Source organism: Setaria viridis, chromosome 7, assembly GCF_005286985.2.
Source record: "Setaria viridis chromosome 7, Setaria_viridis_v4.0, whole genome shotgun sequence".
Classification (NCBI taxonomy): Eukaryota; Viridiplantae; Streptophyta; class Magnoliopsida; order Poales; family Poaceae; genus Setaria; species Setaria viridis.
The window spans coordinates 30,780,148-30,804,280 of NC_048269.2; the positions used below are offsets into that span (position 1 = coordinate 30,780,148).

Sequence of the window (24,133 nt, forward strand, 5' to 3'; positions counted from 1 at the left end):
GAGAGCCGACGGCATCACTGGCTGCTGCTGCCTTCACTGGTTCCCGGGAGAGGCAGGGGTTTGGATAAGAGTCAACTAACTTTTCTGACGTGTCATTTGGCCTGCACTACAGGGAGCTGTCTACAACAGCGCAAGAGACGGGGTGAAGAGACAGGAACGGTGTCTGGCCTTTTGGCCTTGCCTTGCTCGTATTGTCTAGAACATCAATCTAATATATATTTAATGACTGGCTATAAGAGTAGTCGGCAGTAGCATTTAACATCTTCAATGCGTTAGATATGCGACGATGACATTTAGGGGTGTTTGGGAGACGGTCTTCAGATTTAACCCTTGTCGCATTGAATATTTGAACACTAATTAGGAGTATTAAATATAGGCTAATTACAAAACTAATTGCACAATCCCTAAGCTAAATCGTGAGACGAATCTATTAAGCCTAATTAGTCTATGATTTGACAATGTGGTGCCACAGTAACCATTAGCTAATGATAAATTAATTAGGCTTAATAGATTCGTCTCGCGATTTAGCCTAGGGATTCCGCTATTAGCTTGTAATTAGCTCATGTTTAGTCCTCCTAATTAGTATCCTATCCGAACATCCGATGTAACAGGGTTAAAGTTTAGCCCCTGTCTTCCAAACACCCCCTTAATATTGGTTCACGTGTAATGGGGTATTATAAAAACCACTACTTTTCGCAATTTGTTAGTAGTATTATATAGACTAAAAATTAGTAAGTGTTTTTCCCATCTCTTTCATGTAGGCAAAATATGACATGTACAATATACTACACTTTTGCACAATTGTTGTACTAGATCGATAACATCTATAGAGCCCTTGTACTAAGGGCCCTTTTGGTAGGACTTCTCAAAGGGTTTCTCCATCAATTTTTGGTGAAGTCCTACCAAAAGGGCTTCTCAAAGGGTTTCTCCATCAGTTTTTGGTGAAGCCCTACCAAAAGGGTTACTTTAAAACGGTTTCACCACCGAAGTTAGGGAGAAGCCACAAAACTACACTAAAGAGGAGGAGCAAAAAAAGGTAGCTTCACCAGCTTCTCCTCCCTATCCACGTATTAATTAACCATAAAATTATCCATATTACCATTGAGAAGCTGCTTTACCCAATATTTTTCAAAACAGCTTCAACTCCACTAAAGAAGTCACTCCACCAAAGAAGCTGAAACCGGAGCTATTTTGGCGGGAGCTGAAGCTCTACCAAACAGGGTTTTTCTCCTCTCGCACTTCTTTTTTTTCACAGATCCCTTTTTAGATAATGGAATCATTTAAATTCCGATCTCTACATCCAGTGCAACATATCTAGCCATTATTACAAATAAAAATAGACCACTCATGATCAGACTAGCATGCAAACAAAAGTGAACGTAAAGCCTATTAATAAACCGCCACCTGTTCTTTGTGAAGATCTCCATGGATGCGATCTCCAAAGCACGACATACCCTTGTTATGGTGTCCCAGACCGCCTCCTTCTGAAGCAAGGCCCGCAATCGGATCCAGTGTGTGGTCCTAAAAAAGATCTGCAAACAAGATTGTGTGCATGCTTTATCAAAAACTACATTATTTCTGCTAAGCCAAATGACCCAGCAACCGCACTTACACCCATCAAGATGAGGCTTTTTTTTTCCACGTTACCCCTTGAAGCCAAGACCCAAACCCAAATATTAATAGGTTTATATAGGTCGAAGGTAGTATGAATTATTCTCCAAATCAACTTAGCAATGTGGCATTCAAAGAAGAGATGTTGAATAGTCTCATTATCATTGCAGTAATCCCTGCATGCTTGACATTGCATATGATCATTATAACTTTCAAGTCGCCGTTAGCTACAACTCTTATCTACAGTCCACCTTATTCTAGCTACTACAACCGGTGTCCCTTGGACCGGCAAGCCATTTCCAATAATGTTTTTTTTTTTGTGTGTGAGAGCCAGGTAGGGCTATTCTTCTTCGTGTCGGAGGATCTTGGAAGTGAGACTGTCAGCACTTTATCATGATCTATTCACCGATCTATTCAGCCACCACTACAGGACAGGACGTTCCGCTTCCCCTTTTTCTTCATGTGAAATATCCTAGCACTTTATCATGACCTATTCATCCACTTGCGCTACTACACGACAGGACGTTCCCCTTCCCCTTCTTTTTTGAAAAGCTTACGACGACGTTCCATTTCGAAAAGTGCTGCAGATGGGAACATCGTTTTCAGCAGTGGATAAGGTAGCAAGCAGCTTGGGGTCTTGGCTGCACTTTTCGAAATGGAACTAGACAAATATAGAAAACGTTACTTGTGGAAAGGCTCCGATCTCAATACTAAAAGCAACCTCCAAAGGCAGTCTGGCCCATCGTCTGTATCCCTAAAAAAGAAGGTCTTGAGGTGCTGAATCTCACAACCCACAATGATGCACTACTTATGAAGTTTCTCCACAAGTTTTACTCAAAGTCAGATATTTCTTGAGTTCACCTTGTCTGGGATAATTATTATTCCAATAGACAATTACCTGGACAGAAAAAAAGAAGATCCTTCTAGTGAAGGGATATAGTAAAGTTGATCGACAATTACAAAGGAATGGCTACAGTCTCATTAGGAAATGGATCAACTGTTCTATTCTGGCATGATCTATGATACGGTCAAGTCCCCTCATAGCAATATCCTGAACTCTTCTCTTTTGCCAAAAACCCCCTGGTGACCTTCAGAGATGCAATGGCAGAGAATGAGTTTCTCACAGAATTTCCACCTACCACTATCCATCCAAGCCTTTCAACAGTTTTCCGACGTTCAAGCTTTGATTGAAAACGGACAATATCATGGTGATGTTGATGTTTGGTCTTATATGTGGGGCAGTCCAAACTTCTCAGCAGCTAAAGCCTACAAGTCCTTAATTGGTACCAGGAATGTCCATCCCATCTTCCAGTGGCTGTGAAAATCCAAGTGTCAAATGAAGCACAAAATTTCTTCTGGCTGGTTCTCAAGGATCGGGTAAATAGAAGGGATCTCCTACTTCGGAAAGGCATGACCCTAAAATTCTACACTTGTGACTATGTATTCTTCAGAGGATAGAAACGGTTGCTCACCTCTTCCTACGGTGCAATTTCGCAAGGACTTGTTGGGCATCAATTGGGATCACGGTGATAACTACAAGGCCAATCTTGCATATCCTCAAGAGAATTAAACGGCAACTGAATGTACCTTTTGCCATGGAAATAATTATCCTAATAACTTGGTGCATCTAGACAATAAGGAATGACTGGATCTTTAATGATATCAATCCTATGATAGAGGATTGCAGAAACAAGTTCAGAACTGAATTCGCTCTTCTACTTCACAGAGCAAAGCATAGTCTTTTGCCCCAATGGAGAGCTGGCTTGAAGCCCTGTAATTTTCCCTTTTCGGTTCCTCTCTTAGTTGTTTTCTCTTTTGTTTGCCTGTTTATTTATTTGTAACGCACTTTTATTCCCTATTTTATCTATATAATCACTACACTAGGGGCTTGCCCCTCCTGTTTTCTTCAAAAAAAGGTAGCAAGCAGCTCACGAATGGACTAGATCAAGGGGTCAGCACACAAACAAACTGCAAAACCTCAGTTCTCTTCCTACCACAAATTAAATACACCTGGGTGCGCATACTTAAGCAACATGAACGATCAAGTCTAGCAAGTGCCGTTTCGCGGAGTAGATCGCTTGCACGCAGAGGGCTTGGGATGAAAATTGGTTGGAAGGCATCAAGGCAGCAGAGGCAGGTGCAGGCTCAACAGGAAACTCGGATAAAGAAAGATATTTTGCGCGATCTTTCAGCTTCAGCGCCCCCACAGACAAGTTGGTGGAGGAGGCATCAACCACGACAAGATAGCATGTCGATCGTTCTCGCTATTCCTCGAGCAATCATACGGCACGCATGGTCGTGTCCCTGCGTATTCTGCCCCCTGTCGAGGTGGCCTTTCTCGGCCCGAGGAGCCGCCGCTCTCTCACTTTTCGTTGCCCTTTCCGGAGATCTTTGGTTCATTCTGATTCAATATGATCCGTTGAGTGTGTGTATGTACGATGGTCCAAATGCACCGAGTTGAAGAAGCGTGAGAGTGCTGCCGGGGTGAGGCTGGATCCTGCATTGCTCGTTCCACTACGCTGCACACGAGTCTGTACGATATGTTCAGCGTTAGAAAAAAATGACGGATTTGATTGTAGCGTGCAAGTATTTTATGACGACTCTGGAGTCGTGCACAAGATATGAAATATAATTTATAAACAGGCGAATCGTACTTTTATCTTTGGATACAAGCAAAAAACAAATTGTTCTGCGTACTAGCATATACGTAGGGGTCACTGGTCAGTTGTCAAGTGAAGAGCGCGGCGAAGAATAATAACGAGAGGCAGAACGAACCCTGACTTTTCTTTGTTGCCGGCAGTACGGCGAATGACGATGATTCCTAAAATTAAAGGTTGAATCCTGACAGCATAAAGCATTCATGCGGGCCTCCAGGCTCTAATGTCCAAACGGGCGGTCCAATCCCAGCTAGGCCCGCCCAACTTCATCCCGGACCAGGCCCGACCGGCCTGAACCTTTGGGTAGGCTCCGCAGGGTGATCGTGGGCAAAGGGAGCCACAGACTGGGAGGCGCTTTCCGGAGGTGGAAGATTTACGTTCTTCCTATTTGACCCGAAACCGATCGATCTGATCATGAGCCTTTAATTTTGTTTAAGGGCTACTCGTCTTACTAAAGTACTAAAGGCTTTCACGGCTGACTCCTGCTCTCGAGAAAAGGGAATTGAGGCTTGCGCGTGTACGGAAACGCAACGGCTTTCCCGCTCGTCCCTTGCTTCAAAACTAAAGATTTTTTTTCCGATCATTCGGAAAGGTAATTGGAGCTTCGCTCACGGGCTGCACCAACGGCCCAGGCCCGGACCCACGGGCCCATTTCGTGCCGGACCGGGCCGGTTGGCACGGACAGCCCGGCGAGCCCAGTGCCAGCCCAGGCACGGTGGAGCAGTCGCCGGTTCGCCGCCGCCGGGATTTGTGGAGCCGCCGGCGTCTGCTGGAGGTTGGAGCCGGGAGAGGGAAGGGCCGACGGAGGGTGCTCTTTCTCTTCCTGCGCGCCGCCGCCTCCAGCTCGACAAGCCGCCGGCCGCTGCCCCTGTGCGACCCCCGGATTCATCTGCATGCTCGCCATCGCATTGGGGAGGTGGCGCCGGCCGCCGGAGGGAGAGGGACGGAGGGAGGTGGAGCTTGGAGAGGAGGACGGTGGGGAGCAGGCGAGCGGCTGGAGCAGGGGGGGTGGATGGGAGGAGAGGCGAAGCTCGGAGAGAGGCACAGTGGAGCAGTCGCCGCCGCCGTGGAGGAGAGCAGTGGAGCCGGCGACGGTGGATCCTGGAGAGGAGGGGCTCCGAGCCTCCACGCGTAGCAAGAGGGAGAGAGAATCGTGGAGGAGGAGGCTGGCGGCGGGGAGGCGGGCAGGCCTTCATACCGTGCCGGGCTCGTGTCGTCCGACGTGCTGGGGTGGCGGCCCACGTCCGGCACGAGCTAGCGGGCTTGGCCAGCACAGGCATGGAAGCCACCGTGCCGAGCCGTGCTCTTGCGGGCCTAAAAACGTGCTTCATGTTGGGCTGTCGGGCACAGGTCTTCTGGACATCTATAGCTCTAGTGCTAAAGAGAGGGAGGCTGCATTGTCGTGCTGTTATTCGTGGTGCCGTCGCCTTCGGTTCTTCAGCCACAGCCCACACAGATCATGATCAGATATTCAGATCCCAGCGCTATCAATGTTGGCTCGAGAGGACGGTAACGTACTACTCGTAGCAAGCAATGGCCGTAGAGTGTTGCGGTCCCCCACCGTCCGAAGGCCGAAGAGTTACCACCACCGAGTCTGCCCTGCCTACGACGAATCGATGATGTTTCGTTCCGCGATGATCTGGAAGAAGAACCTTCCAGGCCTACTCATCGCACCCTTCTTTGTTGATGAATAATGAGTGATCGGCACGTAATTATTACCCAACCGTGGACATGGACACCAAATTATCGGATGGGCCAAGTGGGGCCCGCTGTGCCAATTTGTCGGGTTCGCATCGAACGAATCAAGGCGCCCGGCCGACTAGGAAATAGGAAATCCATCCAGCTGGCCGTTCAAAAAGAAAATCCTGAGTCCGGGCCTCCAAAGGACACCAAATTACCGTATGGGCCCAGAAGGGCCCGCTGGGCCAATCTGTCTGGCCTTAAAGACAGGGCGTGCCTGCGCCATGCCAACCCACGAATAGGTTTGGATCGGAATCTTTTTTTTAAATGGCAAACCTTTTTTTAAAAAAAAACTAAGAATCCATCCAGCTGGTCGTTCAAAAAGAAAATTATGAGTCGGCCTAAAAAAAGGATAAGATCCCCCGGCGGCCATCGTCATTCAACGAAGATCTATCGTACACGAAAATACACTTAATTAATCGAGCGGGTACGGCATTCGTGCTGTCTCATAGTAGTAGTACTAGCATATACTATATACATGTAAACCTGCTGGAAGCTCGATGCCGATTAAAATGGCGTTTGTATTTACAAATCGTGATGTTTTCTTCACAACACAGAGCATCTCCCACTGCCTACAATGGAGTAAGCAGTGAAGCACCCAAAGCACGGCAAGGAAGAACAGCGAGAAGAAAAAACGAAGGGAAATAGCAAATCCAAGCTACCTGCTCGGCTACTCACGGATCGGGAGGAGCGCCACCCCTGTTGTCCGGCCGCTCGGCTCGGATCAGTCCGAGGGCGTCGTCAGGAGCGCGTTGCGTAAGTACTCGTCGAGCAGGCTCTCGCCCCCGCGGCGGCGGCGGCGGACGGTGGCGCGCAGGCGGGCGGCGTGCGAGAAGAGCGCGCCGTAGAAGGCGGCGCAGGCCTCGGACAGGTGGCGCGCCAGCGGCATCCACAGGTTGAGCGGCCACAGCAGCGGCGCCGACACCTGGAACACCTGCAGGAAGCCCCTCGCCGCCACGACCCCCAGCAGGTGGATCCCCATCGCACACGCCGCCACGCGGAAGCTTCTGCCGCTGCCCTGTTCGTCGATCTCAGCTAGGGGATGAAAGGGAAGGATGGCAACCTCGCTGTGCTCGGTGGTGTCAGTGTCACTTGCCGGGAGGGATGGGAGGGGGAGGGGGAGGCGGGTGCGGCCTTCCCCAGTTGCGAGCGTGGACGGCCAGTTGTTGGGCTTGCCGGGCGAGAGGAGCAGACGGAGAGGGATCGCCAAAGATCCAGTCCAGATAAAAAAGGGTGGCACGTTCTGGCACGCCGAGTCGCCGATCCGACCTTGTGTGGGGTTGCCGGGTTGGACACTGGAGTAAACTGATTACCGATGCTTGCGGACACGGCCACACGGGCTTCCGTCGTGACCGACTGACTGACCGTGCTATTTCTGCCGGTGGGTCCGTGATGTTACGTTCTCTTTTCTCTTTTTTTTCCTATTTTTTTAAAAAAATTTGCCGGCCTTTTGAAATTCGTATGCCCGGGCCAGTTGTGCCGGCGCCCTGTGCCCTGCGGTACGGGCAACCTGTTCCTGATTGAAAGCGAAGTTATAGGAGTTCTATTTAAGACTGGATTTTGGTGTTGTTTAGTTGCCAAAATTTGGAGTGTCAAAATTATTGTACCAGCACTGTAGCACACTGTAGCGTTTCGTTTGTATTTGTGAATTATTGTCCAAACATTGACTAATTAGGCTCAAAAGATTCGTCTCGCAAAGTACAACAAAACTGTGCAATTAGTTTTTAATTTCGTCTACATTTAGTACTCCATGCATGTACTGCAAGTTTGATGTGATGGGAAATCTTCTTTTTGCATAGTGCCAAAGTTGGGAGTTGGGGGTGAACTAAACAAGGGCTTTATATTGGAGGCAATCTAAAAATACTCCATCAAATTCTAGGACAGTCTTTTAAAAAAAACTAATTCTAGGACAGTCTCTCCATCCGATAGCTTGCATACTTCCTCCACCTCAAAAAAATATGTCCTTCTGCGATTCAAATTTATCTAAAAATAAGTTGTTATATTTAATTTGGTATGTGTGCATGTGTACGTGGACATGCAACAGTCAATTAGCATAAAATATAGCTAATAAATAGGGGCAATTGAGGTTATTTTACCTCTTTGTTAATTTGTCTAATTGAGGTTATTTTACCTCTTTGTTAATTTGTCTAAAATTCCTAAGATGACGTATTTTTTGGGATGGAAGGGGTACAAAGTTTGAGTTGACAATCCTCGCTCCAAAGTACTCCTACTGCCCTACTCTGGTGCACAAACTGTTCCCGAAAGCCGTTAACCTACCTGGCGAAGAACTGAAGACGTGAAGTCCGCAACTCTCAAGAACTCCTTGATTTATGGGCCCCTATCTACATGGGCTCACTGACACTAGGCTTAACAAACGCCGCATTATGGGCCTCAGATTGCCTAACTGCCATCTCTCGGATGGACAAGTACAGCCCAACCAACAGTCCAAGGTATTTGCGGGAATCCTATCCATCTTCCGGACGGAAGAGATAGTTGTTTATTTATCTTCCGCTTTAAGATGCGCACGCAATATTATAATTAACGGGAGTAGATGAGAGGCATGTGCGCTTGCTGCGGGCTGCTGCTAGGAGCCTAGGAGGTGGTCTGACATTGATGGGACATGCGACAGGTTGTTGCTAGTGGTCGGAGGTTTGGTTTTCAAATTTAAAACTCACTTCTCTCTCAAACGGTGCATTCAATTTCAATTCCGTTTGAATTATGATGTTCCCTATATTTTTCTTTACAAAACGAGATCCAACATGACTATTTTAATTTGTTATTTGAATGTAAACATTTTAAGTGAGCTACTTCAACATTTACATACCTAACTCAATATTTCAAAGGTACTATTTCAATATGATCATATAAAATGGTGAACTAATTCATTCAAAATGTTGAATTGGATTTTAAAAAATGACCATATAAAATGGTGAACTAATTCATTCAAAATATTGAATTGGATTTTAAAAAATGTTGAGTCTAGTGTTTAAAATGCTAAACATTCTATTTCAACAATATCATATAAAATGTTGAACTAGATGTAAAATGTTGAATCTAGTATTTAAAATGTTGAACACACTATTTCAACATTACCGTATAAAATGGTGAACTAGTTTACTACAAATTATGAATTAGATCTAAAAATATTGAATCTAGTATTTAAAATGTTGAACATACTATTTCAACATTACCGTATAAAATGTTGATATGGTTCGTTTGAAATGTTGAACTAGACTTTAAAAATGTTGAATCTAGTATTTAAAATGTTGAACATACTATTTCAACATTACCTAAAAAATTGTTGAACCATTTCATTTGAAATTTTGGACTAGATTTTAAAATGTTGAATCTAGTATTTAAAATGTTGAATAAATAACTTTGCATTTTTTTCTCTGTTCTTTTTTTAAAAATAAAAGTGAATATCAATAGTTTCAAAAACATAACGAGGTTGAGGAATAATACAACGAAAAAGTTGCTAACATGACCCCATCCTGCATTCATGCTCATGCGTCGTGCAGTGCACGGGTTCCCCAAGTGGTCAAGCACTCTACCTTCCCGCACGCCTTTGTTTTTGATCGAGCAGACGGACGGCGCGTGCAAAAACAAACAAACAAACAAACAAACGGCAGATTAGCTTATGGGCTACTTTGGACTGGTTACTGTGCTATTAATGGATTATAGATATAAGTGCTAACTATCTACCAGAAGGTAGATAGGAGCCCCCAGATATTTATGTCCACGGCATCAGCGGTCCAGAGAATTGGACAGTAACATATCTGCGACGCCGACGCTGCAACTGAAAACCAGGGACCCTGGTGGCCAGATCACACAGTTTCGCAAGTACTCCTAGCAAGTAGCAACTGGCAAAAATATCCCCATGGCAAATTTCAAAGCAAGGTTGTTAATTATAGAAGATGAACATTTACTTTTATATTTTTGGTGAATTTCAGCTATAAAATGAATGCAGCTTCTAGTATAGGAGACCACCAAAATTAGGTTCTTGAGCTGCAACCAGCAAAGTTACAGGTCTGGTGTAAGCAATAACCTCTGCAAGACAACATCTATTCACTTCTTACCACTTGAGCATGCTGCCTTTCAGCCACTTGACACGTTGGAGAGGCAGATTAGTTTGAAAGCTAAAGAAATGGTCCTTCACGATTCAATTCCTCAAACTAAACCATACACAAAAACATCACAATACTTGGTAGTAATAGAATATAGAAGCAGATCTTAGCTCAACACACTGTTTTAGTAACTTTACTACTATAAAGCCTGATACAATTTCACATAACAGAGCGGAGCTAAAATTTCTAGTGCTAGCAACAGACAAGAACATGCTGCCACTACAGAAATCCTAAATATGTTACAGCATCCGTAGCTCAAAACGATACCAACCAGAGAGATCATGATTATATTGCCTTCTCCTACACTAGAGTTCACCTTCATTTTGAATATCCGATCTACATCCATCCAGCAAGAACCTGTAGACAAGCTCCTACACTAGCACTGATACGGTTGCTTCGAATTATGACATGGACCCTAAGAGGCAACTAGGAGTTGCTGGTAAGATCACTGTCGTTGTCGTTGTCACCAGTTGTATCTGCTTCCTTCACCTCCTGGATCATCTTAAGTACTTGCCAGGCGGCAGGCCGACTTTCTGGTGATGACCGAACACAAGCAGCGGCTATGTCGACGATCATTGAGATACGGTCACTGTCCACTCCTTCATCTTCTCTCGCTGACTGGACGAAGGTTTGAAGATTACTTGCGACCAAGACTGAATGCTGTAGTGGTGGCTTTCCACTAAGGAGCTCAAGGAGGAGTACACCAAAAGCGTATATGTCTGATTTTGGAGTTAGCATTCTGTTGGACTTCATGTTTTCTGGTGCTCTATAAGCAGCATCGTCTTTGACCTCTGATGATTCCAGGAGGAATGACAAGCAATTGTCTGTAAGGCAAGCCTCAAAGTCAGAACCAAGCAGAACGTTAGAAGATTTGATGTTTCCGTGGACAAGTCGAGATGCTTGATGAATGTAAGCAAGGCCCTGTGCCACATCTTCTGCTATCTTCAGGCATGATGTCCAGTGAAGTGGTTTTGTTCGCGATGACCTTGAACCTGCAGGTCACAAAAGTTAACTTAACTATTAAGCACAACTGATAAAACATACGGTTATACAATTTAGCCTGCATACAAAAAGCTTGACATATTGAGATGTTTTAACTTGTGAAGACTTTTGTTTAGCTCAGCTATAAAAAGTACTCCCTCCATTCCAAATTATAAGTCATTCCAAGAATCTTGGAGAGTCAAAGCATCTCAAATTTGACCAAAATTATAGAGAAAATTATAAAGATTTATGACATCAAATAGGTATACTATGAAAATATAATTGATGAAGAATCTAATGATACTTAGTTGACATCATAAATGTTATTATATTATCATATAAATTTGGTCAAACTTGAGATACTTTGACTCTCCAACTCCAAAATTCTTGGAATGACTTATAATTTGGGATGGAGGGAGTATTTTGTTTAATTAGCTGGAGCGTAAATAGGACACTGCATTACTAATCAATGATCATAAAGCAAATCAACATAAGACATGAATGAAGCCTTCTGTTACTCCAATGTTCATCTCATCTGCAAATTCCTAAGCACTGGCCAATATCATGCCACATCTCAACTATTATGAGCATGCTACTGTTACAAAAGATACTAAACCCAGACCTCACTACCATAAATACAGATGAACTGTTAAGAGGAGCAAGTCGCTAATTTTTTATTCTTCAAAAATAAAGAAAAATACAAAGGAGAAGTCATGAACCATAAATTCCACTATGGAAGTTCAATTGATGTTTTTCAAGGACCACAAAAATTTATTATACACCTGCCGTTTCCAAATAGTGCTGCATATTTATCATTTCAACATCGAGTGAAGAAGCAATATCATCCATTATATCTTTTGGTAATGAATACTATTCACAAAAACATTACCTGCAGGCTTCTCGTTTTTTCTAAACAAATCATTAGCCAGATGACTGCTACATGTGACCAGTAACCACTTATGAGTTATGAGTGCATGTATGCTTTGGTTACTGGGATCACAAGGAAAAAGTCCAAGCAATCAACCTATCCAGCGCATATATGGATTCAATAGGCGTCAACATTCCGAGCCAGATTTTCACGTGGCCAAGTCTTCTGAATTTCAATTAGCATAAAGACAGTCTAGTTTGAAAATAACCTAGACCATGGACCAGGATCAGGTACGCTCATTACTGCTACGGCAACAGTAGCACCAACATCTGCCATCCATGCATCAACCAACGGAACTATTTCCTTTATCTAAAAATGCATCAACCAATGCTCAGGATTGTTCGCTGGCCCCACTTTACTTATATCCCCTCCCCAAGACCCATCTTCTTCCTTCATCCACTGTTTCTGCCCATCCATGGAGAGCGCTGCAGGTGTTTGGATCAACAAAACCTCACGCATGGCTGCATGGCGCTGCAACTTGCTTGTAGCCAATAGGTGAGGTTGTGACTCCCATCAGGTCCGTGACTCCGTGAGACTGAAACGACGTGACAAAGTCAGCGCCTTGCTGTTTGTGGCGGTCAAGTGCATGGCTGGAGGCACTGTGGAAAGGAGACTGCAAGGAAGGAGCGGAAGAAAGAAGATAATAGGAGCTGCCATGGGGAGAAGATCCTGCACTTGTGCGCAAACCAAAGGTGCTAACCTAGAAGGTGGAACCGTGGAACAATAGAGTTTTATTCAGAACTATTAAGAGCAACTGATAAAATATCTACACATACAATTTATGAACTAAGTATCCTTTGAATGTATAAAAAATGTATTGTTATTTTAACATGTTCTATAACCTGTGAAGAGTTTCGTTTACCTTTGCCAAAAACATGTATGTTTCCAAAGCCTCACCAATATCATTACAAATTTCAAATTATGTTAGCATATTTAGCATATCACTGTGAGGGAAAAAAATCTACAACAACAACAACATAGCCTTTCAATCCCAAGCAAGTTGGGGTAGGCTAGAGTTGAAACTCAACAAGAGCCACAAATCAGGGTTCGGGCACATGAATAGCTGTTTTCCAAGCACTCCTATCGAGGGCTAAATCTTTGGGTATATTTCATCCCTTCAAATCTCCTTTTATTGCCTCTTCCCATATCAATTTTAGTCTTCCTCTGCCTCTCTTCACATTACTGTCACGCCTTAGGGTTCCACTGCGCACCACTGCCTCCGGAGGTCTTCGTTTGACATGTCCAAACCATCTCAACCTGTGTTGGATAAGCTTTTTCTTCGATTGGTGCTACCCTAACCTATCACGTATATCCTCATTCCAGACTCAATCCCTTCTCGTATGACCACAAATCCAACGCAACATACACGTTTTCGCAACACTTATCTGCTGGACATGTCTTCTTTTTGTAGGCCAACATTCTGCACCATACAACATTGCAGGTTTAATCGCCGTCCTATAAAACTTGCCTTTTAGCTTCATGGTACCCTCTTGTCATATAAAATTCCTGATACTTGGCGCCACTTCATCCACCCCACTTTGATTCTATGACTAACATCCTCATCAATATCCCCATCTCATTGTAGCATTGATCCCAAATATCGAAATGTATCCTTCCTGGGCACTACTTGGCTTTCCAAACTAACATCTCCCTCCTCATGTGTAGTAGTGCCAAAGTCACATCTCATATATTCAGTTTTAGGAGGTGTTTGGATCTATGGACTAATTTTTAGTTCGGGTCACATCGGATGTTTGGATACCAATTAGGAGGACTAAACATGAACTAATTATAAAACTAATTGCATAAACGTGGGCTAATTCGCGAGATGAATCTATTAAGCCTAATTAATCCATAATTAGCACATGAAACTGTAGCATCACATGGGCTAATCATGGACTAATTAGGCTTCATAGATTCGTCTCGCGAATTAGCCCTCATTTATGCAATTAGTTTTATCATAGACTATATTTAATACTCCTAATTAGTGTGCAAACATCCGATGTGACAGGGACTAAAGTTTAGTCCGAGGTATCCAAACACCCGCTTAGTTCTGCTCAGTCTAAAACGTTTTGACTCTAGGGTCTCCCGCCACAACTCCAGTTTCCTATTTACTCCTGCTCAACTTTCATCAACTAGCACTACATACGCGAAGAGCATACACCAAGGGATATCCCCTTGAATGTCCCTTGTTACCTCATCCATCACCAAGGCAAATAGATAAGGGCTCAAAGCAGACCCCTGATGCAATTCTATTCCAATTAGAAAGTCATCTGTGTCGCCATCACTTGTTCGGACTCTAGTTACAACATTGTTGTACATGTCCTTAATAAGTCCAACGTACTTCGTTGGGACTTTATGTTTGTCCAAAGCTCACCACATAACATTCCTTGGTACTTTATCATACGCCTTCTCCAAGTCAATGAAAACAATGTGTAGGTCCTTCTTCTTCTCCCTATACCGCTCTATAACTTGTCTTACTAAGAAAATAGTTTCCATGTTTGACCTTCCAGGCATGAAACCAAATTGGTTCATAGAGACCCGTGTTATCCTTCTCAAACGATGCTCGATAACTCTCTCTCATAGCTTCATAGTATGGCTCATCAACTTAATTCCTCGGTAATTAGTACAACTTTGAATATCTCCCTCATTCTTGTATATTGGTACCAGTATACTTCTCCACTCTTCCGGCATCTTGTTCGACCGAAAAATATGGTTGAACAACTTGGTTAGCCATACTATGGCTATATCCTGGCTATATCCCCGAGGCATCTCCACACCTTAATTGGGATACCATCCGGACCCATCGCCTTACCACTTTTCATCCTTTTCAATGCCTCTCTGATCTCGGATTCTTGTATCTTCTGCACAAAGTGCGTGTTGGTGTCATCAAAAGAGTCCTCCAACTGCAAGGTTGTGTTCTCATTCTCACCATTGAACAATTTGTCACAATACTCTTGCCAATCTTAGGTTTCATCTCCATTAGAATGGCTAGGTTTAACATAGGCGGGAAAAAAACTACAAGGCCGCTAATTGTAGATGCAATATAAGCAGAGCTAGTCCCCCAAATATCTGGTTCATAAAAAGAAAACGTGGAAGTCCTGAAGTATGCACTTCCCAAAAGCAAGTCTAGTGTAGAGGTTGAACTGGCATTTTTCACTGCCCACTAAATCCATCATACCTTGCTGGACTACTTCCCAATAGTCTTGCATAATCAAAATAATGTGTTTAAGCAATATCATACCATTGGCAGTGATTACTAGTCAGCAAAACATTATATGCAATGCAAGTATGCAACCATGCTCCTTGTTTTTCTTCCATGAAGCTAAAAAGGTGACCAGCGGCCACTTATGAGTGCCTGTATGCTTTGTTTAATGGGTTCTCAGAGAAGAGAGCCCACTGGTGGCGTCCACATTCTGCTGCCATGTTTTCACGTGGCCAAGTCCGCTGAATTTCAATTCGTGGCCATGGGATGAAGAATGTCTACTTTGAAAAGGTAAAGCTAGCCTAGGTCACTAATAATCTACTGTAGTAGTACTAGATGTAAAGGTGAACACTAGAATTGTTCCAAGCACCAATCAGTTTAGTCTGTCCAACACACCTAACAGCTGATTAGATACTCTATTAACAAGTTCCAGCATTCAGATCCTAAGAGAAGAGCACGGAACGTACCATGGATGAGAGAGTAGAGGCTGCCATTAGGTTGGTAGTCGTACACGAGCAGCCGCTCCTCCTTAGCCTGGAAGAATGCCCGGAGCGGCACAAGGTTCGGATGCCGCAACCGGCCAACTGCATCCATGTTCTGCTCGAACGCCTCTGCTTCCAGCGCAGCCGGGCCAATCTTGGCCGCGTCCAGCCTCTTCACAATCACGACAAGCCGGCCGTCGAGCACCGCCTTGTACGTCGTCCCGACGCTCCCGCGGCCGAGCACCTCTGCCGAAGCGCGCATCAGCTGTTCGAGGCTGTAGCTCGCCGCCTCGCCAGCGCAGAATGTTAGGCAACCGCTCCGCTCCAGCCTCCGCGCCTTCTCCTCCGGCACCATAATCGCCGCTGTCTCCTCATCAGGAACGCACTCCACGTATCCCATGTCAGCATTGTCCCTGCTCACCTCCGAGGCGGGCGCGCTCTTCTTGGGGTTGGGGCTTGCGTACGTTGCGGAGCTCGGGCGCCTCCTCCCGTTGCTCCTCTTCATCGCAATCATGGCGCAAAGGAGAAGCGCGGCCAGGACCGTGCCCACGGCAACTGCGACAGCCAACGTGGTCCTCCTCCTCACTTTCTTCGCGTGCGGCGCGGACGAATCCGGCATGCTCAAGCTCTCCCGCTGCGGGCCACTGTCGCTCGCGGCAGCGCTCTGAACAGGGGGAGCGGCGGTGCCGTTGTTGCCGCCTCCGTGGAAGAAGAGGAGGTGCGAGCCGCGGCACTCGCGGCGGACCACCTCGCCGCAGAGCTCGGGGTTGCCCGCGAACGCGGCGGCGCCCACCTGCGTCAAGACGGGCGTGACCGGCACCGGCCCCGAGAAGTTGTTGTAGGAGACGTTGAGCACCTTGAGCGAGGACTGGTTCCACGCCGGGAGGGAGCCGTTGAAGTGGTTGGCGTCGAGGCGGAGGAAGGTGAGGTGCGGGAACGCGGCCTCAATGCCGGGCGGGAGCTCGCCGGAGAGCCTGTTCCCGGAGAGGTCGATGGAGCGGAGCCGCCGAAGAGTCGCGAGCGAGGCCGGGAACGGGCCCGAGAAGCGGTTCCCCGCGAGGTAGAGCGCCTTGAGGTTGGCGAGCGGGGAGAGGTCGGGGACAGGGCCGTGGAGCGCGTTGGACTTGAGGCTGAGCACGCGGAGCTCCGCGAGGCCCGAGAGCGTGTCCGGCGGGAACGTCCCGTTGAGCCCCACGGACTCGAGGACGAGGCGGATGATCTGGCCGGACGCGGTGCAGGTGATCCCGGGGCGGGAGCACGGGGATGCCGCCGGGGGCACGCGAAGGTGGGAGGACGGGTCGGCCTTGGCGAGGAAGGCGGCGAGGAGCGCGGCCGGGTCCGGCGGGCTCGACGCCAGCGCCGCGGAGGGGGCCACTGCTCGGACCGGGGACGGCCGCGTCGGCTGCGAGTGCGACGCGGCGCCGGGTGCCGGCGGCTTCGAGGCCGGCGCCGTGGGCGGGGCCGCCGCGGCTTGTACCGGGGACGGAAGCGTCGGCTGCGAGTGAGATGCGGCGCCGCCGGGGGCCACCACCCCAGCCGCGGATGCGGCGGTGGTGACGAGGAGCAGGAGGAGGATGGTGAGCGGGATGCGGGGGCGGTGGTGCGGCATTGCGGCGCGGTGGGTGTGTACGGGGGGTTTTGGGGTTAGGGAGAGGTGGTGGATTTCAGTGGAGCGGCGGCATGTAACTCGAGGGTGGTGGTGGTGGTGCGGTGGAGTGGGAGTGGCTGCCGTCTGCGGTCTGCCGATGCCGAGGGGAGGACGAGGAGGAGATGGGCTGGGCTCCGAGTCGGGACGGAGAGGGGTCAGAGGGTGGTCGCGGCGGCACGTGGGTGGTACGTGGAGTTTAGCGTTGCTTTTTTCCCCCGGTTATTATAGGCGTACGGGGAAACTCATTAGCGGGGACAGGAATGCAAGCACGCAGCTAGCAGTTTTAAACGCAGATCACGGAGAGAGACACTAGTCGCACTGGCACTCGCACACGCTACAAGTACAAGCCTGCTACCACAATTTGGATGGCCAACGACTTTGAAAGCAAAATGCAGATCAAGCAAAGTGCACAACCACAACCACAATGGACCGTCTCCTTGTTTCGTTCAGTGGCTACGAAGTGACATACGTATCTCTCTATATGTCTTTGATTTTTTGCAAATAATTCGAACCATTTTGTGCTCGTATAGTCGTACGTATGAAAACACGGATGAAAGATACGGATTTGCACGGGGAATGTTTGAAAAGGAGCCGTTGCACGGTAGAAGGACGCATGGGAGCGATGTACCTACCTCTTTTTTAAGACTGACCGTACGCCCAAATGAATGCAAATTTTTACTGTGGCTGTCAGGCAGGGCCCCCGGGGTGCAGTAGCAACGGGGACGGTGGGCCCCAGCGATATTCAATCAGGATGCGGGCCCGCGTGACTGCTGCCGGTCGTGGTAAATCATCTGGATGCTTTTGTCGGCAGACGGGAAATGTTTCCCTTCCGACTCCTCCGGGTCCGAGCTGGCGTGGTAAAATGAGTCGTCGTCGCCGGAGGCCGGAGGAGGCTGGCCTCTGGCTGGGCTGCACGTTCTCCCCTAAGGCCCAAAAATGGCGCAACGAGAAGAGGTTCATCCCGCAGGCCCGATCCACAGCATTTTGTACCACTGCCATTGTCACCTTTTTTTTTTCTTTGCGAATGCACTGCCATTGTCACTAGTCCAGTACCCCGTCGTTTCGTCCCCAAAGCTTTCCCTTCCGTCCTTGTGAACCCGGTGAAGCAAATCAAAGCAAATCGTACTACACTCCTAGGTATATCACGTACGAAGCTACTATACGCCGGTGCACGTCCCTGCTCCCGGAGGTGGAGCCTGCAAATTCATGGCGCCCGTCTACCCCGAGCGTCCTGCAACAGGGACGAATGGACGATGACGGTGCGCGGCCGTGAACTCTGAACTGTAAAGGCAGGGAGGTATCCATGGAAAGAGGCGCGGCCTCACGTGCGCGGCCAGGATTGCTCACGGTGGGCGCAGCTCCTCCGAGGACACAAATTGTTCTGTCTGCTATTCTTATTTTTTTTTGAAAAGAAGTTCTGGCTGCCATTCCACATTTCTACCTGTGCCCAAGTGGTCAGTGACATCAGTGTTGGTGCAGGAGTCATGGAGCGAGCAGGGTTCCACAGAGTAGAACAGACTACAGAGTGAAAATTTGGCCCCATCTCGTCAGTCTTGGGCCCTACGTTTCTGTCGCGCTGTCTGATGATTCGAAATTCTTTTTTTTAACTTAATGATTCGAAATTCAAAAACCTTCGATGTGCATCATATCCTATATGCACATTTCCCCGAAGAAACAGAACAGAATCATTCAGCAAATTAAAAGGTCGTTCAAGACGGAAGCTAGACAGTGGGCACCGTACCAAATGCTACCAAACTTCACATGTCAAGGCCATCATCATACTCCGGCGTCAAAGACTAGTTTTGTACTCTGACGCTGTGACATCTCTGAAGATTCATGCTACGGTTGTTTTGGCGCCTTCGGACATCACTGCCGCGGTTTTTGGCCTTGTTTAGTCGCCAAAGTTTGGAGGTGCCAAATTACTGTTACAGCACTGTAGCACACTGTAGCGTTTCGTTTGTATTTGTGAATTATTGTCCAAACATTAACTAATTAGGCTCAAAAGATTCGTCTCGCAAAGTACAACAAAATTGTGCAATTAGTTTTTAATTTTGTCTACATTTAGTACTCCATGCATGTACCGCAAGTTTGATGTGATGAGGAATCTTCTTTTTGCATAGTACCAAAGTTGGGAGTTAGGGGTGAACTAAACAAGGACTTTCTCTCTGCCGATGAATGATGCGCTTGGCGCCTTGTTTCGCGCTTGATGATGTCCAGGACAGAGCCGTTGATGTTATTCTGCCTCTTTGTTCTCGTAGTTTCAGCTCTCAAATGGAGCTCCATGCATCTGACCACTGCTACTGCCACTGCTGTTGATCGGTTCGTGTCATCGGGCGATTTGGTGCTGATTTTCCCCCGGACAGTTCCATTCCACGCAGAAACGACTAAACATTCTCGGGTCAAAAATTAAACCAGAGAGCAGCTGGAAAGAAATGAAAGCGATGATCCAACCGAAATTCATGATAACTCTCATTCCCCCGCTTTCCCCGTCATCAGTTGCTTAATTGTGTGGCAAACATGTGCTTCAACTCCTAGACCTGCTAGACCTCGTCGACCTTAGGCTTAGAGAAGTCCTCTCTATTCTAATGCATGTGATGGAACAGTGCTGCCTGAATCCAGATGTGATTGAGCACCTGCTCTTGCTGCTTGTGCTTGACGGCAGATGTGGCTTCCTGTTGGCTGCTGGTGTTGCGTGCAAAAGCAGAAGAATTGCGTGCGCGTAAAAACCCGAGCTGAGCGGCCCAGTTAGTAAAGCATACAGGAGGCCCCGATAAGTGAAGGCAGGCAACTTCAGGGCTTATTGGGCTTACGGACCCAACTTCAGGTGAACGCAGCCCGTCGTCGTCTTCGAGGAAACTGCTACTAACACATGATACAGTCATACATTCCTGTCCCCCCCCCCCCCCCCCCCCCCCCCCCCCCAAAAAAAAAAAAAAAAACACGGTGCATGATTTTGAAACCAGCTCAAGAGCAATTTCGAATGAATTCGAATTCCAAAGGAAATATAGAGTTGTGGGAAGTGTTGGCAAATTTACCTACAGGATTTGAGGCATATTGCCGAAGCTAAATGTTCGCTGTCACAACTCCTTAGCTATATGTACTATATGTTGTACACATGTTCTGTAACCAAAATCGTAACATTTATCGTTTCAATTTTGTTAATGATATTTCCATGGCAGCTTTCGCCTAAAGCTAGTTATGACAAAGTAATGGATCAGCCAAACAAGCCCGCGTATGGCAAGTATGAGAACGTCATTAGCTAAGATTAAGAAATATCTGGACAGTTGACACCTGACACCACTAGTCACTGGACCAGGCGCACCGCCTATCGTCGCGGAGTCGGCAGTCCCCGTTGGGCCACAGGCTGACTTGCGTGTCGTGTCCAGTGTCGTCCCCCGTGCCATACCACCGCCATTCCATACGTCTACACGCTAAGCTACAGGACCACTCACGAGGTCACGCATCCATACGATGGCCAAGGATGGTAAGTACCAAGTCGCAACCGCCAAAAGCCGAAGCCCTTCGATTTTGATCCCGTCCCGTCCGCACCAACAACGTGCCGCGGCCTGACGCGGCAGATGATTTTTGAGCCAACAAACCACGCTAGGACCCGGGCAAAACCAGCTAATCAGCCACACTGACAGGAGGCTTCCTACCCCCCCTTAATCCAGCTGACCAGCTACCCAGCTGGGACAGAGTCCCCGACGACTTTCCCCTCCCTTCTCCGGTTCTCCCTCCTCCCTGCTCGATCGATTCCTTCCTCGCCAGGTCCAAGCTCCAACCGCATCTGTTCCCGCGGGATCGATTCGCCGTGAACTCGAGCACGCGAGCCGGGACACCGCCGGGATGAAGTCTATGGGCAGCCGCGACAAGCTCTCGGCGGTGTCCGCGGCGTCGGGCCACCGCCGCGCCCTCTTCGCCGTCTTCGCCTTCTGCTTCGCCTTCGCCACCTTCCTCACCTTCCTCTACACCACCTCCCACTTCACCTCCGCGGCCGCCTCCGCTTCCGCCGCCGCGGGGGGCAGCGACGCCAGCTTAGCACTAGCAGCAGGGTCCGGCTCCGGGTCCGACAACAAGCTGCCGCTCCCGGTGTTCGACGCCCTGGTCCACTACGCCTCCATCTCCAACGCGACGCACCGCATGCCCGACACGGACATCCGCGCCATCGCCGCGGTGGTCCGCGCGCGGGCGCCCTGCAACCTCCTGGTCTTCGGCCTGGGCGCCGAGTCCCCACTGTGGCTGGCGCTCAACCACGGCGGGCGCACGGTGTTCCTGGAGGAGAACGAGTTCTACGTCAAGTACCTGGAGCCCAAGCACCCGGGGCTGGAAGCCTACGACGTGTCCTACACCACCAAGGTGCGCGACTTCCGGGACCTGCTGGCGGCGGCGCGGGCGTCCCGGGCCAAGGAGTGCCGCCCCGTCCAGAACCTCCTCTTCTCCGAGTGCCGCCTCGCCATCAACGACCTGCCCAACGACCTCTACGACGTGGCATGGGACATGGTGCTCATCGACGGGCCGTCCGGGTGGAACCCCAACTCGCCGGGGAGGATGCCGTCCATCTTCACCACCGCCGTGCTGGCCCGCTCCGGCGCAACGGCGGCCAAGGGCCCCACGGACGTGCTGGTGCACGACTTCCAGTTCGAGGTGGAGCAGGTGCTCAGCAAGGAGTTCCTCTGCGACGAGAACCGCGTCGCCGGCAGCGGCACCCCGTCGCTCGGCCACTTCGTCATCCCCGGGGGCGGCGGCCGGAGCGACGCCTTCTGCTCCGAGTCCGCCCAGGGGGAGAGCTCGTCGGAATCGGGAGACAACAACCGCCGCAAGTGAATTAGCCAATCTTGCCACGGAATCGTTAGCCTCCTCTCCTCTCCTCAGCTGTTACTTAATTTTTCAATTTTTTTCTTGCATATATGTGTTTGTTGTTTTGTGGGGCGATAATTGTAACAAAAAAAACCCAGATAATACGATTGCCTCCATCACAAAAAAAAGAGATAAGTGACAATGAAAAGAAAATAGGAGCTTTACACATCACGGTTCCCATTACACTGACGGAGAAAAAGATGTGATAATGCAATTGCAAGTCTGATCAGTGAGTACGAACAATTCGGTAGCTGGTGGGAGTGGGGAGATGGCAATTGGCGAGCACCGAGCAGGATGAACGAGCGAGCGGTGTGGTGGTTGGATCTCAAGTCCCGTCCAGTGGCTCTTCTTTTTCCCATCTCGTCCCGCTCGGTTGCGTGCTTTGCCTGACGATGCCAGGCGGTAAAGCAGATCGGGGGTCGGGGCTCGCTGATCTGATGCGCATGTGTTGGTTCGTCAGTTTTCGAATCAGCGTCAGTGACTAGTGAGTGAGTCACCAGATCCCGCCAGGCGCTGCCGCGCCGAAATGAGATCAGCCGATGCGCGCTTGTACCCGTGCGCTGTGCTCCGGCGTTTCGTTCAAAAAGTTTTAAAAAGTTGGCCGTCTTTTGGCGCAACGTCTGGTGACCCCGACCGGCGACCGCCCAACAACTCGTGCTCATCTCGTCTCGTCTGCCCCGAATGGGGAACCTGTGTGGCTGTCAAGCGGCAACGAGCGGACCGTTCGCTTTGGAAGAAGCTTGTGCAGTTTGGGAAGAAGGGTTTTGCGGCTTGCTCCTCTGCCTTCTCATTTCTCAACCTGCTTGCTCTATCTCGAATTGACCAAGCAAAGCAAAGCATCGTGCATCGCTGCAAACCGTGGCCGGACATGTCGACCGCGTAAGCAATAGCACGAGCACACGGCAGAATCTGACCGCGGGTTGCGACTCCTGTGTATGGACTCGGCGGAAGGCTGCGCCAGAATCTGCCAGCCCAAAGCCGCCGGCGGTCTGGATGGAGACAGAGACCGGGCACCGCGCGCGGGGGCGGGGCCCGGACGACGGGCGAAATTGGCATCGCACGTTAACGACCGGGCCTTTTCCTATCAGAAAACGGGGGGCCTTTTCGAGCTCTGATGACGACTGATTGACCACGTTGTGCGCTCCTGCATTATCATCCCGTCACCAAATGGCAATGGATGTTCGTCGTCAGATCAGATGTGCTGCTGGCCAGCTGCTGCTTTGTCTCCAATGGTTTGTGTTGTGGCTAGGAGCTAGGGCTGGGCTTCTCCTACCCTAGTAGTAGAATCGAACAACTCGTAGGACAATATATGTAAACTGGATTTGGGTGAGTAGGAACGAGCGACGATTACAGGCTGCCCCACCCGCCACCGGTTTGGTGGCTTTTTTGGGCAATCCCGGTGACATGCCAACCACCCCACTCCCAACGCCTAACATGAACAGTTTTCTAGTTACTCCTGGATTAACAAGTGCAATTTCAGAATGCCAGTTAGTGACAGAGGTCACCGGCCTATAAGAACAGAGTTTTGATGCCGAAATTCTTACAAAAAGAATGTACTATCCTTATCCTCTGAAGTAAAATACGGAAATGGTTGCGATCCGACGTGACTTTCGCATACCTGAGACTGTTTCAAATTTGCTACGAGGTACCTGTCAATACAGTTGGTCGACCTTTTTCTTTACGAGAGGAAATTGAGTTGGTCATGATTGATGGCAAACAAGTGAACGTAATGTATGATCTTACTCTTAAGAATTTTTTTAACGAACCGTGATTTAGTAGAAAAAAATTACAAAACTTCAGTCTTAGGAGGCCATAGGTAGAAAAAGAATAGAAAGGAAAAAAAACAACTCGACTCGTCCGGTTGGATTGGGATGTCAACGTGGGTAACCGCTCAACTCAAAAC

The 24,133-nt window shown here is 48.4% G+C and overlaps 3 protein-coding genes across 3 annotated transcripts; 1 reads left to right on the forward strand and 2 right to left on the reverse strand.

Annotated features, from left to right (window-relative positions):
- Positions 1–6,509: 6,509 nt before the first annotated feature.
- Positions 6,510–7,242, reverse strand: LOC117863083 (uncharacterized). The gene has a single exon (XM_034746668.2). It carries the CDS (start codon positions 6,988–6,990, stop codon positions 6,733–6,735), a length of 258 nt encoding a protein of 85 aa, XP_034602559.1. The 5' UTR covers positions 6,991–7,242; the 3' UTR covers positions 6,510–6,732.
- A 2,958-nt stretch (positions 7,243–10,200) lies between these two features.
- Positions 10,201–17,566, reverse strand: LOC117864396 (probable inactive receptor kinase At5g67200). The gene is made up of 2 exons (XM_034748484.2): positions 15,711–17,566; positions 10,201–11,124 (listed from the first exon to the last, which is right to left on the reverse strand). Exons 1-2 carry the CDS (start codon positions 17,332–17,334, stop codon positions 10,559–10,561), a joined length of 2,190 nt encoding a protein of 729 aa, XP_034604375.1. The 5' UTR covers positions 17,335–17,566; the 3' UTR covers positions 10,201–10,558.
- Positions 17,567–20,862: 3,296 nt separating this feature from the next.
- On the forward strand, positions 20,863–22,398 carry LOC117865953 (protein IRX15-LIKE). The gene has a single exon (XM_034750228.2). It carries the CDS (start codon positions 21,220–21,222, stop codon positions 22,195–22,197), a length of 978 nt encoding a protein of 325 aa, XP_034606119.1. The 5' UTR covers positions 20,863–21,219; the 3' UTR covers positions 22,198–22,398.
- Positions 22,399–24,133: the final 1,735 nt, after the last annotated feature.